Genomic DNA, 21,901 nt, shown 5'->3' on the forward strand with positions numbered 1-21,901 from the left:
AGGCCTGAGGAATAGAGCTAAGGACAGAGATGCAGGGAACAGTTGCAGGAAGCCATGTGTTATGCCCTTACTATTCCAGGAAGTGGGAGACAAGTGAAGAGGTCCAGGTTTAAAAGGGTTGAGGAAGGTTAGGGATGGCCGCTGGATGTAATAGAGGTGGCAGCAGACCACCGACATGTAAAAGGACGTACAAGTAGGGTGGCAGTGGGAACCCTGTATTATTAGCAAGGATGCCTGTGGCTTTATGGCTTTCTCTGGCAATTCCTAGATACTTGGCTTATCAATAATTTTAATCTCTCTTGTCTTGGATGGATAAGGGGGTGGATGATCATATGAATAAAGGGACAGACAATTTCAGAAATAAAAATCCATCCTGTATAGTTCAAGGCTCAAAGCCTTTTGGTGCTTAGCCATGAATAGGAAATAGAAGCCAGAATCTTAGGTCAGAACTTTAAGATTCCCAGCATAAAATTCTGGCCTTATCTTTCACTTTGCATAACCACATTATAGCCAATCCTGACTTATTTTTGAATAATTTTTCTTCTCTTTCACCTCAATTATTTTGCTTCTCCTATTTGCTGAGTGTGTAAAACCCCACATTTCAACTTTTGAAATCATGACTCTTCATTACAACTCAGTTCATTTGTTACCTGCTCTGTGACCCCAGCCAGAAGTAACATCTGCCCTTTTATGATCTTATCACAATGCCAACATAATGCGTTTCCGTAGTGAGCAGGCACCGAATCTTTGCTGAGCAGGCATTGTATCACATATTTAGACCAAGTAGCAAGGTAGGACCTGTAAAAACGGTTTTGACTTTTCTGTAGGCTACTTTTAAAGGTTTATTTTTAAATGTGACTTCATTAACCTCTTCTAATGTAAATGTTTTATCCCATAGGTATGGCATGAATTGCCTTATTCAGTTTGAAGACTTTGCCAATAGAAATGCATTTCGTCTCCTGAACAAGTATCAAAATCAGTATTGCACATTCAATGATGATATTCAAGGTAATAAAATTTCATTGCATATGGGTCAAGAACAAGTATGTCCTGATGGTTGCCTGGGGGAGGGGGCTGATGGGTGGAAAAGGTGAAAGCAAATAAGAGGCACAGATTCCTAGGTATAAAATAAAAGAGCTACGGGGGTGCAGTGCAGAGCAGAGGGAAGACAGTGGGTGACAGCATACTAGCTTTCTGTGGTGATGGATGGCTACTAGACCTACTGTGGTGACCACGATGCAACGTGTATAGTGTGGAATCACAGTGCTGCACACCTGAAACTAATATTGTATGATGATTACACTTTAACAAAAAATTTTACAAAGAATAACATGTCTGCTAAAATTAGTGCATAATTTTACATTGATTCAAATTCAATAAATACATACAAAATATCAATTAAATGCCAAAAATTACATTTAAAGATTTCACACATTATTTCTCATTCACTTTCTTACATTTGAGAAAAGTGCTCTGTGACTCTAGAATGTACCATATAATCTGTGAGCTGGAGAATGAGCTCTGTGAAATCTGATGAAACCCCCAGTGATTGTAGCTAACCCCAAACTGAAATGTATGAAAATGTATTGTTCATTGGTTACAAATAAGAGTGTATATACTTTTCTCTTTAGCCTTTATCTCCCCCACGCTTTCTAAGCTTCTCCCAAGCAGAAGCCGCCTGTATACACTGTCTGCTGCTTTTTACTATTTGCCTTTGGTAGACTGTAAATTCTTGGCTACCTCCTTTTGTCTATGTTACCTGTTTTTTTCCTTTAAATCCTTCTTTTTCAACCCTCTCTTGATCCACACTAGTCAACCATCCTGCCCCCAAATCCAGATCCTTGCAAAATGAACCGAACAGCTCATGTTCCTTTAAGGGCAGGTAGAGGGAGAAGCACAGGCAGAGGGCGCGAGGAGGACCATAACGAGTGTCTGCACCTCGGAAGCTCACAAATGCTTTCCATTGCACGCGCCCCAGTGGGCATTGTTTAGTGTTTATCTTGCTGGAATTCTCAGCAGCATTAACGTTGTTAAGCTCACCTGCTTCCCTAGAATACTCTCTCCTACCACGTCCCTTCTCACAACCCGGCCACCTTTCTGGGTGTTCCCTTTTTTTTTTTTCAGGTTCATCCTTTTTCTGACTGACTAGTAAATGACAGAATATTTCAATACTAAGTCCCAGGCCCTTTTCTCGTTGTTCTAGTCTATCTTCTTAGGTATCTATCCCATTAGAATGTTTATATTTCTAGCCCTGATATCTTTGAATTCCAGGTCCAGATAGTCATTTGGTTATTTAAAGTCTCCTCTGGGCTGTCTCAAAGTTTTCTCATACTCAGTCTTCTTAAAGTCAAACTCTTATTTCTCCACTGAACCCGATCTTCTCCTTCCCAGTGAATTCCTGGTACCTCTCTCTCTTCTTCACCTGTCTCTGCCAAATTCAGTTTATCACTAACCCCTGCCCCCCAATTTTTCTATGGTAAAAACCTGTCTCTTTCATAAGTTTCTCTTCATCAGCCTAATGTAAATTACTATCATCTCTCCTGAGCAATGGATATTTTCCTAAGAAATCTTTCTCTGTTTACTGTTGCTTCCCTTCCTCAGTGTTATGTGAATACAGTCTCTGCAGTTTACCAGGGACTGAGGGTTTAGTGATGAACAAACCACAGTTTTTGTTAGGAATAGCTAGTCATCTCATTTCTCCCTTAGATGCTTTAATTTCACTTAGGATAAAGATGAAATTCATGACTGTGGCCCAGAATGCGTGGTCTGATCCCTACCTCCCTCTCCAACCTCTTCATTTTTGCCTTTCTAGCCGTAAGATCCCCTTTCACATCCAGAAATGAGTCAGGCTTCTTCCTATTGCAGTGTCTGCACAAATGCTGATCTCTCTTCCCAGAATATTCCCCCCACCCCTGCTCTTTGAATCTCATCTAAAGCATAGTTTTCCTCAGATTTAAAGCATAAATCTTCTGGATCACTATGTCTAGGTCGAATCCATCTGCTGTGGGCTCTCGTTACGGTTTATTTTTCCCTTGTGGCAGTAGGATTGTTATGTATTTATGGAATTTAAAAACTTAATGTCTCCCTCTTCACTAAATTTTAAGTTCCATGAAGGGCAAGGGGCATGTTGCTTTACTCATCGTTATATCCCTTGCCATTAACGTGCTGCCTAGCCCATGGAAGTACTCAAGGCAAATGGAATGAATGGAAGCAGTATGTCTACAGCAGGGGCTGGCAAATTGCAGCCTATGGGCCAAATATAGCCCACTGTCTGTTACTGTAAAGTTTTATTGCAACATAGTTATGCCCATTTGTTCATGCATTGTTTATGATTGCTTTTGTGCTGAACAGCAGAGTTAAGTCTGGGACAGATTCCACATGACCACAAACCCTAAAATGTTTATCTCACCATGTACAGAAAGAGTTTGTCTACCTCTAGTCTAAAGGACTGCATTTAAAAAAGTTGGCAAGAGTTGAAGTAGGAGTTGGGTTGGCTAAGGTAGGTTTGAATTTGCAATGTGAGGATGCTCACATTGTCTTCATGTGGAGAAGGGATTGAGAGGGAGCAAATGTAAAGGATGTTTCTGTAATCCAAATACGTGACAATGGTGCCTTGTTCTGGGAAAATGCCAGTGAAGATAGAAATGAACACATGATTGGTTGTTGATGATGAAGTTGAGGAAAGAGTCAAGGATGGAGCCTAGGTTTCTGTCTTGCCGAACTGGGAGAATGGCAGGTCAGTAACAGAATGAGAAAAATGAGAGACGTTGTAACGTGGATGGTAAGACCTTAGAGTCTGGAGTCAGACTGATTTGCTTTGCCTCTTACTAGCTGTAGACTTTGATAAATTTACTTACCTCTCTGACTTTTAGTTTTTTTATCTATGGCAGAAAGTTATATAATATCTTTTATTGTTTCTCTGAAACAAGAGGTAGGACCAGAAGTTTGTTGAGAATAAAGGAGGTCTGAAAGACCTGCTTCAGAGAATGAGAGCTGCTGAGTGTGAAACACAAAAGAGTTCAGTAATCCTGGGCGTTGAGGATCCAGCTGAACTTAAATATCACAAATATATCATGGCACCAGGCTGAGCAGCTTGAGCTCAAGAGTTTAGGAATAAGCAGGGCCGAGATGGTCAGTTGGATGTATCTAGGCTGGGTGTTTTACTGTACTTGTCCAAAGAAAGGACAATGGGATAAGAGCCAAGGTTAAAGTGGTTGCCATAGCACTAACCTGGACAGGGAATGAATTAGACATAAAAGGACAGAGAGATAGGGCAAAATGGCCTAGACTGTCCCATTAGTTAAATAATAGTTATAATGGGGGTAACTGAGTAAAGAACTGAATAAAGAAAGGAGATTACAGACCTTGAGTGAAGCATGCTAATGTAGTACTTCCAAGGAGGATTGGGTATGAGTGATGGTAAGCATCGAGATGAAACTGAACAGGAAGGTCGCCACAGGAGAATAAGGTAGATGCCATTGGAAATGAGGCAGTCAAAGAAAAGTTTGAATGTAAAATGGGGATGATAATGTTTTTCTTATACACTTTATATTGAGGACAAAATAATTATTTCTGAAAATACCCTATCAATTAAACTGTATTTTATAAATATAATTTGAATGAAAACTATATAAAAATGGTTAAGAATACAATTTAAATTAAAAATCACTATGCTAAAGTTCTTTAGTATGACATAGTTATGAATATATAATGTGTTTAGAGACAATGAGCCTGGCCCTGGCCAGTGTGGCTCAGTTGGTTGGAGTGTTGTAGTGTAGTCACAGTTTCAATTCCCTTCAGGGCACACACCCCGTGTGTGGGTTCTAGTCCCAGGTGGGGCACATACAATAAGGCAGTAGATTGGTGTTTCTCTCTCACATTGATGTTTCTTTCTCTCTCTGGTTCCTTAACAACAACAAAAAGCAATGGGAAAATGTCCTTGGATGAGGAAATAAACAAGCAAATAATCAAATAAACACAATGAGTCTCTCTATACCTTTGAAGCACACCAAAGTAATTGGTCAGTCTTTCTTCTCCTCAGATCCTTTGTGATGTTGGTTGTATTGTTACATTAGTGCCATTTTCATGACAAAGATCCCACATAATTTGAACTTCCTTTTCTTCTTTTTTGTATTAAACCTTTTTTTGAATATTTGGAGGATATCAGGAAGGAAATACAAACCATCTAATTTTAATTAGATGGTTACCCTAACTTGGAGATACAATGTATGTGTATAGTGATAGAGTATCTTTGATGCTACAAACATAAGCTATGTAACTCAGTGTCTCAAAGTCACTTAGTAATTCACTTTGCAGTGGTCCCTAAAATAGCCACCAATTAACTGTTGAATAAAACTATACTTTCCTTTTCTAAATAGTCTATATCTTTTGAATGTGTAGGTCCTTTGCCTTCCACAGAAATGTTCATATAGAAATTAAAAACAAGTGTTAACATAATTTTGAATCGTTATGCAGAATTAATAGACATCAATGAAAAAGAATGCTAAATTCCAACCATCAAACAAAATTAACAGTTAGGAATTAGGTAAGAATTCCTATCAACTAAGGCAGAGAATTTGGATGTCAAGGCCTGGGCTGCATCAGAATTAGTCAGGAGCACAAGAACTCAGAGGCAGACGCCAAGCCAAGGCCAAGAGCATGTGGGGTTTCCCTGAGGACCCACAGCAGAATATCCTGTCCGGCAGGTGTCATCAGTAGAGGCGTTCAGTGACTGGTTTTTCATTCCCACTGATCTGCTATAAAATATAATCTGCACATGCAGAGTCTGTTTATTTTCATATGGGAGTTTTAGAGTATTATTACCTTAGCCAACAAAAAGAACATTTTGAGAAAAATGAACCTAATATCTGATGAAAGAAAACTTTGGCAAGTTACTAGATTTCTGACTAGAAATGACCAAACCATTTTGTGCATTTCTTCATACCCAAAATACTGTCATTAGTGACACATTTTTCCCATATGTTTCCATTTTACCTTTTTAACCTTATGTTTTTACCATTTTGCCCACAAGTGTAATAGTTTCCCCACTGTGGGCATAGAAATTTCCTTCCAATGCCAACAAAAATAATTATGTAACTATTACAGTCTTACCATGTAAATAAATGTTTTTACTCTGTAGCCTTGGGGAAATTTTCTTATTTTTCTTTTTTCTTTTTAACAGTGTGTTATTTAAAGATAATATTTTATGAAAATATTTGATTTTAAAAAATACCTAAAATTCTACTGTTAGCCATCTAAAATCATCTTAAATGATAGAGATTTGGGTTCAAAATTTATTTAGACCTTAATGTACTCTAATTATAAATTATTTTTCACTGAAAAAAAAGGTCTGAGTTAAATCTATTGAGAAGTTGGGCATTTAATTAAATAACCTGGAGATCATCAAACTTTAGCAAATTCACCAAAAGAGTAGGTCTTACCTCTGGTCATTTAAAATCAACTGCAAAAAGAGATATTTTTCTCCCTCTAATAGCCCCTTTGGCTCCTAGTTTGATTGTTAAAGTTTTTTAAAATAAGGTAAATGTATACTAATCTTATACAAAATGCTTTGATAATTGAAAAGATAAAAATCAGACATGATCAAACAGACATTTTACAGAAGAATGAATACCATTGTCTGGAAAACATATTTTAAAGTTTAACCATACAACTGACTTTTAAAAAAGCATATGAAACAGCAGAAGCTGGTATTCTCCATCAAGCTGGCAAAGAGTTTTATTATCATCCCAACTTTTAATGATATTTATAAGGAAATGAGCTCTCTCATACATTCAAGATAGAAATATAAATTACTAGAACTCCTGGAGAAGCAACTCATGTCAGAAACCTTGAAAACGTTCAGATCTTTTATCCAATAATTCTGATTTTAGCAATTTATCCTGAGCAAGTCAAGATGTGTAAAACAAATGTACAAGGATATTTATTAATCTATTTTAAATACTTTTTCATTTTTAAAACAGATATAATTGATGTGCAACATTGTATTGGTTTTAGTCATATAACATAATGATTTGGTATATGTATATACTGCAAAATGATTACCACAATAAGTTTAGCTAACATCCGTCACCACATACAGTTATAATTTTTTTCTTTAAGATTTACTCTCAACAACTTTCAAATACAGTATTGTTAGCTATAGTCACCATGTTGTATACTGTATCCCAGGACTTACTGTCTTAAACTGGAAGTTTGTATCTTTTGACCCTCTTCATCATTTAGCCCACCCTCCACCCTCAGCCTCTGGCAACCCCAGTCTGTTCTCTGTGTCCGTGAGTTTGGGTTTTTGTTTTGGATTCCACATATGAGTGAGAGTATTTGTGTTTCTCTGTCTGGTATATTTCACTTAGCACAGTGCTCTCAAGGCTCATCCCGGTTATCACAAATGGTAGGATTGTTTTCCTTTTCTGTGGCTGAGTACATATTTCATCATCACACACAGTGTTTTCTTATCCATTTATATCCACGGGTGGGCAGTTTTGTTGTGTATCTTGGCAATTGTAAATAATGCTTCAGTGAACATGGAGGTGGCAGATATTTTATTTTTGAGGCAGTGATTTCATTTTCTTCAGATAAATGTCTAGAAGTAGAATTGCTGGATCGTAGGGTTGTTCTTTTAAAATTTTTTCAAGGAACCTCGTACTGTTTTCCATAGTCGCTCCACCGGTTTACATTTATGCCAAAAGCACAGAAGGGTTCGTTCCCTTTCCTCCACATCCGTGCCCGCACTCGCTGTCTCTTACCTTTTTCATCACAGCCATACGAATAGTGTGAGGTGATACTTTGTGGTTTTTTCTTGCATTTCCCTGACAATTAGTGATGTTGAGCACCTGTTCATATACCTGTTGGCCATTCGTATATCTTCTTTGGAAAAATGTCTGCTTAGATAAGCATATTTATTATAATCTTATTTTTGATGCAAAAAATCAAAATAATCCAAATATCCAGAAATAAAGGTTTGGATACATAAACAATCATATACCTATACTATGGAATATTATATGAAATATTTTCAAATATATATGTTATTGATATAGTGAGATAATCATAAGATAATTTTAAGTGATATAAATATATTAAAGTAGTAAGCATGGCTTGAGGTATTTTTTATAAAATTATCTTGAACTTGCATACATTGGGTATAGAAAAAAATTATAAGAATATACATCAAAGATTTTAGTGTCCTAATTTGTCTGGTTACCACCAGCCTCATAACTCAAATCAATTCCTCCCACTGCCCTCTGGATTTAGAATCCTTCAGCAGCAACTTGGTACCTACAATAAGTTACAATGATATGTAGTTACATAAATATGTGTCGTCACTGTGCATGTGTAGCCGAAGGCACTATGTGATCTCATCCTGACACTTCCCAGCTGCACATCACTTAACAAATGTGTTTGCTTCAGCAACACTGTGATACTTACAGTTTCACTGCTTTCTACGTTCCCTCTCATTTTACATTTTGGGAGGCTCAGTCCACCAGTGGAGCTTGTATTCTAAAACTTTAGCTTAAGGTGAGTTGGTTGAGCTATTTCCTCAAGGAATCCTCCTTGTCAGTCTGGTTCTTTTCTCTTCACACTGCTCAGATTCCACAGAACAGATTTTTCCAGTTTCTCTTCTGATACTTTCTGTTCCGATTAGCTTTCTCACGTTGTTCTTTGAGCCCAGTGGGAGAATAATGGGGGGCCTCCATATTGTGTGTAAACTTTCAATTACTCTTGTTTACAAGTTGGTATCATTGCACACAATTATTCCTGGTGTCTTATAGCACAGAGACCCTCTCTCGAAAATAGACTTTGAGTTTTTTCTCTAGACCTCAGTGTGGGAGCATCAGTGGTCTGCTAGATGGACAAGAAAGGGTATCTGGGGTGTGGACACCTAATACATTTTTGACTGGCCTCCTGTTATTAGCCTCTTCTTCACCACCCTCAACCTCTTCCTGAAGTACTTGGTGCCTTCTATACCTAGGCCTTTTGAGGCTTTTGCTCTATCAGTGTGAATGTTTCTTAGAATTCTCCATAACTGGCCAAGAATCCAGCTTCTCAAGTCAACTAAGTCAGTTACCATTTGCCCATCCGCCCGCTGGCTCCTAAAATTTTGATGCTATTCTCTTCTGGTTTCCTTGATTTGAAAAAAAAAAAAAAAGTCCTTTCTGTTGTTTTAGTAGAGTTTGTTGGGAAGAAATACAACTACATTATGTGTTCGGCCTCTCATCTTTCACACTGCCTCCTGCCTCCATGTCTTTGCACATGCTTCTCCTGTGCAGTAGTGTGCCCTGCTGTCCGGGGTCCGGCCTCGCACTCCTCAGTGCTGTGCTCAGGCAACGCACTCAACGCCTTGGCCCTGCCCAGACCGATGTACTCCTCCCGCTGCTGCTTCTAGTCCCTGTACTTTACTTGGTCTGTTTATTTATTAGCGCACGAGGATCACAATGATTAGATTACACGTCAGTATCCTTACTGGTTATATATAATAGTTATAATCAGACTAATAAATTGTTGTATTAGTAGGGATCATTCTTTGATAAAAGATAAGACTGACATTTAATAACCATAGCAAAAACACAGCATAACTAACTGGTGACTCATTTTAATGTTAAAGTTGTATTATATACAAATACAAATAGAAGTTTCTAAAACTTTAAGAAGACGGAATCTCTTCAGTAGCTTACTTACAATGTTAAGCACTAAATATTCTTTAAAACACAGTGATAGTACAAAGACAAACATTAGCCCTTCTTTCTCCGATTGACTAAAAGTGTAGTTGTCCATCTCAAAACAAAAGTTATTTCAGAATAATTTACTGTGAAAACTCATATTATTATGAAATATCAACTTGTCACATTTACTCCTTGGCTGCACTAACATTTAAATCAAGGTTATGCCAGAAGGTCAGACCAGGCCGTGTATAGGAATCATGTTTAAGTATGATTCGGGTAGTGCTAAAAATATCTTTCTGACTTTATTCTTTAATTCTTTGTTTTTTAAAAATTTGTTGTTGTTCAGATTATAGTTGTCCCACTTTTTCCCCTTGTCCACCCCATCTCCATTCCCTATGAAGGTAAGTGTAGGTGTTTCATTATGTCCTCAGAAAGTATTATAGAATGTACATTTACTTTTTTATATTTTATTTATTTATTTTTAGAGAGAGAGGAAAGGAAGGGGAAGGAGAGGGAGAGAAACATCAATGTGTGGTTGCTTCTCACATGGGCCCCACTGGGGATCTAGCTTGCAACCCAGGCATGGGCCATGACTGGGAATTGAACCAGCAACCCTTTGGTTCATAGGCTTGCACTCAATCCACTGAGCTATACCAGCCAGGGCTATAGAATATACATTTAAATATAAGGCTCTGATATTCAGTGTAGACAGAGGCTTATGTTGCCTTAACTGGGATATGTGTGAACTTAAAACATTTTGAAGTGTAATACAGAATGATCTAACATAATCATGTAAAAATAAGTTTCCATATGTGGATACGAACTTTTGGCATATTTTATTGTCTATTTGTGTATGCACAGTTCTATTTAAAACTGGAGCAGTAATACAAGTAGAGATTGCTGATGATACTCCAACTTTGACTCTACAATGGGTCAGTCTCGTGGTGCTGGTAGAACCTCAGAGTTGGAAGGGAACTTAGAGTCCTTCAGGTCCAAACTTCTGGCCAACTTACTTCAAAAAAAGCCTGAATTAGAGATGGCTTGACATACTATTTGTAAATAAGTACTTATTGGTGACTAGATAACTGTATGTCTCTGCTAAAAAAATTTTTTTCAGGTATTAGCAATTCTAGTGAATATTTATAGATGTATGAGACAAACACCATTCTAATATTGCCATGGTATCTTCCCTACATAGATCAGCCATATATTTAAACAGACTTTCATTTTAAATAATCTATAGAAGAGCAGCTTTTTCATAAAGTATGACTTACTATAATATAATTCATAATTTATTGCAATTGGTGACTCAAAATTGCAAGCATTTAATTTTGTTCCAAAATAAAAAAACATGCAAACTTACATGTCTTCAGTAATTATAATTTATTGTGATCTTATCTATGGCTACAAAATTCTATAAGAAAGAAACAAATAAACAAAATATTGAAAAAAGCAAATACACATTTTTAGTGTTTGACATGCAATGTCACAATTGTGCCACTCATCAGGCCTATTCTAATCTATGTGATTGTTGTTATTTAACTAAATCAGTGTGTTTAAGGTTTAACTAGGCTTTGTTATCCAGCTGAGTGATCTAGGAATCATTGTAGGTAGAATGTTACTTTAGAAGAGTAAAATGTAGACACAGCGGGGAAGTACTACAAGAAGCTGCAAGATTTTATTTCAGAAATGAACCATAAAGAAGTTGAACTATGTAATTATGTTCAAAGCAAAAAAACTGCTCTGTGATTTGTGGAAGCTTCTATGACAAAGTAATAAAATTATAACTGGTGAAGTTTCTATGACTGAGAGGAAAACTCAACTTTTATCCTAAATAAATTTTACATTAATTTTGTCCAGCACCTTTGGGGTCCACCGATGATTACTATAGGTAAGAAGCCAATTAAAGAATGCTGCAACATCAGATTTTTTAATTACTATTAACTGTTAATTTTTCAAATTAAAAGTTAAAACATTAAATGCCAAGTTACCAAAAACATCATTACCACCACCGTTACTACCAACAAGCACTTACTGTGTGCCTACTTTGTGTAGAGGGGATTGGTAATAGATTTCAGAGCCCCAAGAATAATTAGGTAGAAGAATCTAATAGCACTTAGTACTCTTATCTCATTTAGTACAACCATTTTGCAGATAAGGAAACTGATGTACACAATAAAATTTTAAAGTGATTCAGCTAGTAAGCAGGTTTAGCTGGAATCCACATCAGAATCCAAACCCATGCTCTTACTCATTGCATCACCAAATTAAGACACAGAATCTTCCTTTTGGGAAGTTTCAAGAGTGTATGAAAATATTGAGGTCAGTAGCTTGAGAATTTCACCTCATATGCAAGGATGGGATCAGACAGCCATAGGTTCCCTTTTTGTACCAGTTAACCTGTTATTTAATGATTTCAAGTTGCGAGTAAAGAGTCGAGGCTCAGAAATGGGCTGCATCTGTTTGAGGATTACTCAAGGACATCTGTTACTTCTTTTAGGAACAGCATCTGTTGCCGTCGCAGGTGTCCTTGCAGCTCTTCGCATAACCAAGAACAAACTGTCTGATCAAACAGTACTATTCCAAGGAGCTGGAGAGGTACCCGCCTTACGTAACCCTTATGTGTTCCTAAACCAATGAGCATGGAATACATTTTAATTATTCATTAACTTGAAGTTTGAGGTATTTGCTCAAATTTTTAGTATATTGTAAGTATAGGTTTTATGGAAAGAGTAACAAATTAAGTAATTGAGCCATATTGATTTTTCTTAGGAGACTTTAGAGGTGTAAAGATATTTTTCACAGTTTTAAATTGGTAAGATTATAGATGTTGCCATAGGTTTTTATTATGTTTATTTAAAGTGCCATGCAATAACAAAAAGTTTCCAATGTATGCTTATATGTAAAATACTTTAAGAAGTATTTAAGCCATGATATTTGATGCTAACTTTTATAATGTCCAGTATCACATACAAAAGTTTTCGTAATTTGACTCACAGTTCAGTGTTCACACACATGATAATATTCAAGTTTATAGGAAAAAAATATTTCGAATTAGAGACTCGTTGTTCATTACAACTGTTCACACACAAAAGAACCAAAACATTTTATATGGTTGGGAGAAGATGGCAGAAAGCTAGAATTATGCTGTTTTCTTTTTCTATAAATTTTTGAAGGAAGAAAACTAGACTGTAATACTAATAATTCACCCCCAAAGTAGAAGTTAAAATGTCAGTTGAGTTTAGTTTCTGGTGGGAAAACTGTCAAAATCTGTTTAGGATGATAGGATGTGATAAATGGAGAAATACTGTGCAGCTATGTATATTTTAAGAAGCTTATATTTACAAATACAATTATGAATAAATATATAACACTGGTAGAAATTGTATATATTGTATTGGTTTTGATTTTACTTGTTCTTAAAACAAAATACAGAAACTTAGAACTTAAATGCCAAGATACAGATGTGAAAGTAACCAGAATGTAAATCACAAATTCATTTTCACATTGAAATAAAACTTAAGGCCGAAGAATAGTTCATTAAAGTTTGAGGGTTTGTAAAATTTCTATGGATTGTTACATGCTTTACTTATTTTTAGTAAATGTCTTTGGATTTCCAAAGCATTTTGTGGAATGGCACAGGCCATGCTTGATAAGTAGGGCAGAAGGACAGAAGGGTTTATGGTTGGATGATTCAAAACTGTGTTTCCTTTGTTCCTGGTAAGGTTTTGGAAGTTTCACGGACTATGACTAAGTTTATCAAATGCTAAATAAATTCATTCCTTCAATCTTGCAAGAAATTTGACAGTAGTTTCTTTTTCCAAAGTAAGAGAGTAAATAAATGCTTGGAAACACCGATTTTTATGTGTTTCATCTTATTGCCTAATTGGTCAAGTTCCCATCCAAACACCAGGCCTCCTCTATTTCTGTTAGAGGACCTTTAACCCAACAGTAAACACTACACAGTCCAGTAAACAAGACTGACCGGATCGTTATTTTAAATTCAATATTTTCTTATTTGAGCAAAACTTAATTGTATTAACAGGATTAAAGATACTGACAATCAAGGATATAATTGGTTTATTTGTGACTAAATAAGAAGCTACCTAATAGTGATTCTGTTGTGATAGGAAGAGTAAATAATTGTTATTTAGCTTAAACCAGTTGTGACAAAAAGTACTTTGCTGCCAGTACAAATGAATAGCTCTTCAGGTCATTAAACTGGGCCATTTTGGAGTACCTTATTAACAAGAGACAACGTGGAGTGAAAGGTAACTTACTAAGATATTATTGTGTGGAACAAGTTTAAAAATTTTTGTTTTCATAACCTTTTCTCAGGCTGCCTTAGGGATTGCAAACCTGCTTGTTATGGCCATGGAAAAAGAAGGTTTACCAAAGAAGAAAGCCGTAAAAAAGATATGGATGGTTGACTCAAAAGGATTGATAGTTAAGGTAAGAATTTGTTTTAACCAGGATGAGCTCGATATGCCATTCTGGGCGAGCATCTCAAAGACTACTACTCTGTTCACCTGCCCCACACCTGACCCTGTGTTCAAAGGGTGGCCATTATCTGTGAATGACCGTGTCATCCAGGGATGCTGCCACCCTTCTGATGAAAGAAGAAAAGAATGGCTCAGCTATAGACTTTGTCTGTGATGTGAATAGGCTGTACCAGTTGTTAGTCCACTTGAGTTCGGTTAGTGTCCAAGTGAGGTAATTTAGTAACCAGAGCAGAAACTGAGTCATAGATATGAAAAACATTGGGATGGTGGCCAGTGGGGAGGGGTGTCTGTGGGAAGGGAAAAGGTGAAGGGATTAAGAAGTATAAATTGGTAGTTACAGAATAGGCAGGGGATGTTAAGACCAACTCTAAGGAATGCAGTTGCCAAAGAACTTCATGACCCAAGGACATGAACAAAGGAGAGGGCATTGCCTGAAGGAGTGGGGTGGGGTTGCTGAGTGGAGGGGAGCCAAGAAGGAAAAATTGGGACAACTGTGAAAAGAACAATAAAATATAATTTACAAAGAGTTTTTTTTCTCCCCTGGCCAAGGCGGCTCAGTTGGTTAGAGCACTGTCCCATGACTGAAAGGTAGTGGGGTTGATCACTGGTCCAGGCGCATACGGCCCACAGTCTGAGGGCAATGCAGGGGGCCACCAGCTGGTGTTCCTCCTTCATACTGATGTTTCTCTCTCTCTTTCTCTCCCCCTCTTCATCTCTCTCTAAAAGCAATAAAAAATGTTCTCGTGTGAGGATAAAAAGAAAAGTTTATGTTTCTGATCCAATAATTTCCATTCTCAGAATCTATCTTGTAGAGATAGGATGTGTACAATGTTTTATGTATGAGGATATTATCACAGCTTTGCTTACAATAGTGATATATTTTATCATGCTTTAATTAGAGTAGTGGTATTTCATACTTTAAAATTTGGAGTAACCATGTAAGTATAACATAGAGGCTTAAAATAGTTTTCAAAGAACTATAAATAACATTAAAGGTTTTAAAATATAATGTTATGTAAAAAAAGGGAAACCTGATCTTATGTATAACTATTTTGTTTAAAAATTGAGTTACAGATAAAGGAAGGAAATGCATCACATACATATTATTTTAAACTAGTATTATTTTTATTGTCTTTCTGTATATTCTAAATTCTACCTAGTAATTGTATTCCTTCAAAGTTAGAAAAAAAGTTTGTTTTTTGAAATTAATATAAACAGACAAATTTTACCTTGAATGAAGAAAAAGTATATCACAACTTTTGTACCAAATGAGCATCTGTAATGTAGCAAAATAAGACAAATCACTTTTATATCTTCTGAGAACAAATAATTTTATTAATTTTATAAAGTGGCAATTTAATTGTTTATATCTGAAAAAACAAAGTTTTAAATTTCTTGCCTAAAAAATTTCTATTGCTTTGAAGAATCAGTATACACTGGTTATATAACAAATATTGTAGTCATGGAATAATAACATAGAAAACGCAATTGCCTGTGGATCAGGCGTTATGTTAGACTTTGAGGACACAATAAGCGCCTTCATCTCAGGAGGCTCACAGCCTACCAGGAAAAAGTTAAAGTCAGGAGTTACAGTTCTACCTGAAAATGTTGTAGAAACCTGTCCTTGATGGCAGGGGTGCACAGAGGTGTTGCTCCCAGCTTCACTGAAGGGGTTCATAGGATTGCTGAGAAGATTCTGAGACAAGATGTCTTTTCAGCCAAGTTGGAAAGGAAAAGTCAGGGCTTTCTCTGCAGTCCATAGGTACCATCATCAAGAGAAGTGGAGTGGCAAGTTCAGTGTTCAGATCTTGATTGAAATTAGGGATCATGTCTTTCTTCATCTCTTCAAAGCCCTACACAGTGTCTAGTGCATAATTGATAATAGTGAAACTATTTTTTAATAAATTAATTAATGAATGGCTTTCGTGACAGAAGAACCACATTTGAAATAGAAAATATTTTAGTATAAGAAACATTTAGGGATTAGGTTTGAAAGGAAGCAGATGACAGATGACAAAGGTGCTTCTAAATCCTGAAAATGAGCAACTGAGGACACACGCAGAGGAGGTTTGCCTCTGATCACTCTGATGGCATTGTGGAGGGTGGACTGAAATGAGGTGAAGTGAGGAAAGGAAACACGTAACAAAGCTGTTGCGATAATACTGATAGAAATTAATTGGGGCGTGAAATCAGTGACGGTGGGCGTGAGTGAAAAAGGTTGATTCAGTAGATATTTAAGAAATAGGGTTAATAGTGTACTTAGGAACTGACTAAGTGTGGGGGGAGGAGGAGGATGGAGTAGAGGAAGGAGTCTAACAGGATCCTGTGATGTCTAGATAAGTGAGGCGCCATTCATGTACAAAGGAATAAAGAATGAACCAGGTTAAGGGGAAGATATCTGATCCCAGATAATGAGATCAGTTTGGGACATAACAAGTTTAGGGTGGCTGTGAGATCTCTGACGATGTGCCCTTGGCATTGGGGGGTAAAGGACTGAGGCTCAGGGTAAGGGTCTGGGCTCCTGGAGAGAGAGATTTGGGCATCGTCAGCCTGTAAATAGTTGGAGCCGTGGAAAAGGATATGCAGACTGTGCTGTGCTTCGGCATGTAGTACACTCCAGAATCCCGGAAAAGTGGAAGTCTGTGATTGTGGTTTTGTGATTTCTAGTGACTTTTTTAATGTGAAATCTTCATAAAAATATATAGATTTTAACATCTCACATAATTTTAACATAGACTACTGAACTGAGAATTCAAATTCCATAGATTATAATACTTGGAATAACTGTGAAGTTGTTGCTAGACATAATCAGTCCTCCTTACTTCATGTCCTTTCTTGCCAAAATAAAGAACTGCATATATTTTGCTTGCCAAGGTAAATAAAGTTACATTTTAAAGGTTGTTTTATATTTAATAGCTAGTGCAGTATTTAATATAAAAGAAACAAATGAAGCTTCAGTTAACCACTTTTTCATTCATGTTTTTAAAAAATCAAAATTATGTTGATTTTTATTGAAGAATTAATAAATCTTAGGATAACTAGTAAATTAGTATAATCTTGCTTTCAAATTTACATGATTTTCTATTTGTTACCCTTTATCCTTAGTACTTTACAACCTTTCCTCAGAATCAGTAATAATCATTTTAGTAATTTTATCAACTTGCAATTTTTATTGTTTAAAACATGTAAAAGTATTTAAAAGTTTTAAATAAAATTCTTATTAGTCAAACTACCTCACTTGTTAAAGAGATAAAACCAGAACTAAATAAATAAATAAACTGCAAGGTTAACATACTTATGGAGTTATATCATCAGACTTGATAAGTATTACTTTAACAGGCTTTCTGTTTTATTTTTAACATCACATATATATGATTTTCCATCATTTACCTAATGTCCACATGTGCAGTGGAATCACTTTATGCTGTAAATATCAGTGTTTTAAATAATTTGTCATTATCAGTAAGGTTGATTGAAATCGATTATAAGGTCACTGATAATACGTAAATACTTTAGGTTAGTATTTTATAACAATATCTATTTAGCCAGTTAGTATGAAGTATAAATAAGCTGGCATTTAGTTTAATAGGAATCCTTCCAAAATAAAAATTGGAGGATAAGTAGAGTAAAGAAGGGATGAAAGAAGGAAGATTGCCAGCATGACTAATATTTGCATTTGGCAATGATAATTTGGAACATTTTTGGAGACGACAAGAAGCCACAAAACAAACCAATCCAGACTCAGGGTATTCTGTAAGTAAAAACATTCTTGCTTTAACTAATGAACCAATCAATGCTAAGACAGAAAAGTCAAAATAAAAAAAATAGGGTATTAATAGTATCATGAAGGATTGACTTTATCCTACCCAGAATAAACCTGTAGAATTTTGTTTTGATTTTAGTTTTGTTCTCTTTTAAATAATTCTGTTTTGAATTAATTTTTTTTACTTTATAGTTAAATGTTTGGTTCCTGTAGAAAGAGAGTGAATTAAGATATTTTATATGTTGTAGGAGTAGTTTTGACAGTGCAGTTATTTCTTTCCCAGGAGTTTTTTTTTTAGGTCTAGGACTTGAAATTCCATATAGAGGAAAAGTTTTTCTTTCCTGTAGGACTTTATCAGCATTTCAGCCAGTGATGCTATCACCACCTTGAATGATGGTCAATACATTTCATACACTGTGGTTTAAAAAAAATTCTAACTCTAAGAAACTTTGAAGCTTGGTGAAAAGTATCTGGCTTCATTTTTTTCTCTCTTTTTTCTATTTCATATAAACCATGATCAATATACCATATACATATGTATTAAAAAGAGTAGAGACAAAAGGTTATGTACATGAGCCTTTTAGACAGCCAGAAAATTGTGGATATTGATTTTTAACAGTACAGAATTAAACATTGATGGCATTAACAACCTATTATCTTAAATCATGATAACTCTGCACCCTCGTTATTCTCTAGCATGGAAAATACTTTTGTCCCATTATTTGTCTTTTTTAAATCTGTCCCGAGATGACGAAACACAGATCTCAGGTCTTCAATAAGCTCACATACCTTCATTGCGAGCGTTGTGGTGAAATGTTTCAGACACTGTGCACAGACCCAAAGAAGAGCTACGTAGGTTCAACTCCAGTGAACTAAGGGCATGACAACAAGCACGGGTCAGTGACATGTGTTATATCCACCAGATGCAAGAATAACTTTCGAAGACCTTTCAGGGTTTTGATCTTATTTTATTGGCCAAGCTTAACCTGTGCAGGGGCGAACTCTCGGGGTGTCTGGAGACATGGTGCCCAGAGGGCTGCAGGTGGGAGTTGCGCCGAGTGCTTACAGCTAAGTCCTTATATAGGGGTGAGCAAGCAAGCGTTGAACAGAAGCAGACATGGCCGTTAGCTGTTTGCTGACAGAGACCGCGTGCAGGAACAGGGTGGGGTTTCAAAATTCAAAGCTAAGCAGATTACAATCAGCCTGTTTTGCTGTGGTCAGGCTGTGTTCTCAATTTCCCAGATCTCAACCCATGGGGCCAGTTGTCCAAGCAGATGTGGATTCAAGGAAGGCACTCACGGAAGAGTTCTGTGTTTGTGTGTGTAGGAGGGAATACATATTTATCAGTGGCAATCTAGAATCAATGTTTTATACCTGTCCTGGGTCATGGAGTGCTAACCCCAAATCTTGACAATCCGCCATTTACCCTCTGACCCTTACGAGAATGTTGCATGCTTTTGATAAAGGTAATAATTCATTATGTTGTACCTTCTTTTCCACTGTACCAAGAATCAGCACAAACTAAGGGGGGAGATAAAAGAAATAATAACATTCAAAGGAAATTTTCAGCTATTCATATGTATTTGGTTTCATTACAGACTCTTAGAAAAAAGAAAACCTATAGAATTTGGGATGTCTGAGATAAGTGCCCACAATCACTTTGCCAAGAGATGACAAAGAGCTGAAATGCTAAGGGTCCTGGAAAGGAGGATGAAGGCAAAATAAATTGTGTCTATATTCAGTTGAAGTGATCAGCATAAAGAATGTGGATTCCAAATTAGATTTTGAAAAAAGGAGAAAAAATGACCACTGGTACATAAAATAGAAGTCCAAAGGTAGAGGCAGTTGCCTTAATATTACCAGCTGCATAAACAGTCACATTCTAATACTTTTTAAAATCTAAACCAGATGAGCACATCATCTTTGAAAATGGTATAGAAAATACTTAGGAGACCTTTATTTCGTCTTTTCATTCTTCTGTTTTTGGCAAATAAAGCCCTTCAGTAATGCTAGTGTTACTATTTCGTGATTCCTGGCCGCCTTTCAGTGTTCTCTCAGCGTTCATCAGTCACCACCAGTAATCAGGCCTGTGGGGGCGAGGCTGTGTTATGTTTCTCACCGAGGCATGTCTTCAGGCCAAGTTCTGGCTAAGCTGGGTGGGAGCTGCCAGTGCTGTTACTATGATGGAGAAAGGAAGATGCTCGTGATAGGAGCATACAGCTTTTGTTTTCAGACAGTGTTTATCTATCTTCTTTATGATTTGCTTCTCATTCCAAGAAAACCCAGGAGTTTAACTCAAATATTTTTCATTATACCTCAGGTTATCACCCAAAAAGTAGTACTAGAAGTCTGTAATTGTCACTTGACATTATTCTGTAGCTTTCCTTCTTTAGAACTCATCATTTCATACTTTAAAACATAGCACTGCCTTTTAAAAATGTACCTGCTAGAGATTTGATAAATCCTTTAGTGCAGTGATTGTCAAAAATGACTGTTTTAATCACTTGGGAAGCTTAAAAAAATAAACACAGCCCTGGCTTGGTAGCTTTGGTGGTTAGAGCGTCATCCCAATACATCAAGGGTCAATCCCTTGTCAGGGCACATACAAGAATCAGTCAGTGAATGCATAAATAAATGGAACAGCAAAATTCAGTGTTTCTCTTGTTCAAAATCAGACACACTCTCAAGTGCTTTAGAATTATTATGTAAATTTAATCCACAAACTACCTGATGAGGTAGAAATTCTTATTATCTTTCTTTTACAAGTTAAGTGCAAAAAGTTCATGTTCAAATTATCTATAATTCACATTTATTACTTTTACAAACAAATAAAATGATAACCTTTTTGAACAAGAAAATTATATTGTCTTTAGAATTAACAATTTGCGAACAGTCTTCAATACTATGGGTAAGGCTTTTCCCCCAGAGCTGCGCAGTGCATCGCTGTACAGTGTGCATTGCTGCACAGTGCATTGCTGCACAGTGCATTGCTGTATGGTGCATTGCTGTACAGCGCATTGATGCACAGTGCATTGCTGTATAGTGCATTGCTGCACAGTGCATTGCTGTATAGTGCATTGTTGCGCAGTGCATTGTTGCACAGTGCATTGCTGTATAGTGCATTGTTGCACAGTGCATTGCTGTATAGTGCATTGTTGCGCAGTGCATTGCTGTGCAGTGCATTGCTGCGCAGTGTATTGCTGTATAGTGCATTGCTGTGCAGTGCAGTGCTGTATAGTGCAATGCTGGAAAATCCGAGTGCCATCACCTGCCTCAGGCAAGGAGCTTAACATCTCAAAGCCTCTGTTTCTCTTGCAAACTAACCCTAATTAGACTTGTTCTACTTTTCAAAATTGTAAGGGAAGCAAGTAAAATATGTGAAAACTACTTATAAGTCATAAAATACCATATAAAGTTAGGTAGGGATTTATTATATAATCAAAATCTTAAAAATTTATAACTAGAACATTATAATTAGATGTTTTAGACAACACATGGCACATTCATAATCAAAACAAGATATAATACTTATTCAGAAAACCGAACTATTTTATCTGTGTGGCGTCAAGCTCCATTCTTTATCTGTGGTACACGAGTGGGCAGAGCTGCATCTAGAGCCAGTTCTATGTTCTAAGACACTCTGTTAAAACAAATGATGCTTAGTAGACAGGACCTTCACTTACATGCCATTTTGTGTTACCATTTGTTAATGCTGGTTTCTCACAAATGTCTTTGGAATCAAGATTTTTAATATTAAATAAAAGTTAAATGAGGGAAAGACTTTATTTTGTTCGCAACAGTGAATTATATCCCCATTGCTAGAACATTGTCTGGAGACATAAATATTTGTTAAAAGAATTAATGAAATGACTCTGATAATTGGAGAGGAGACTTTAAAAACAGCCGTAATACATAAAAATGTTAAACATAAATACTGGTAATGAGGGTAATATTTT

General features: G+C 36.4%; 1 protein-coding gene across 1 annotated transcript in view; it reads left to right on the top strand.

Annotated features, from left to right (window-relative positions):
- The window catches only part of ME1 (malic enzyme 1), a 163,927-nt gene that overhangs the window by 125,655 nt on the left and 16,371 nt on the right, over positions 1-21,901 (top strand). Inside the window, exons 7-9 of the mRNA XM_037143815.2 lie at positions 899-1,008; positions 12,181-12,278; positions 14,019-14,132. Of these exons, the coding sequence (XP_036999710.2) occupies positions 899-1,008; positions 12,181-12,278; positions 14,019-14,132 (322 nt within the window). The remainder of the gene's footprint in view (positions 1-898; positions 1,009-12,180; positions 12,279-14,018; positions 14,133-21,901) is intronic.

The sequence above is a fragment of the Artibeus jamaicensis genome, unplaced genomic scaffold, assembly GCF_021234435.1.
Source record: "Artibeus jamaicensis isolate MK-2021 breed Jamaican fruit bat unplaced genomic scaffold, CSHL_Jam_final contig_387, whole genome shotgun sequence".
NCBI classification, from domain to species: Eukaryota; Metazoa; Chordata; class Mammalia; order Chiroptera; family Phyllostomidae; genus Artibeus; species Artibeus jamaicensis.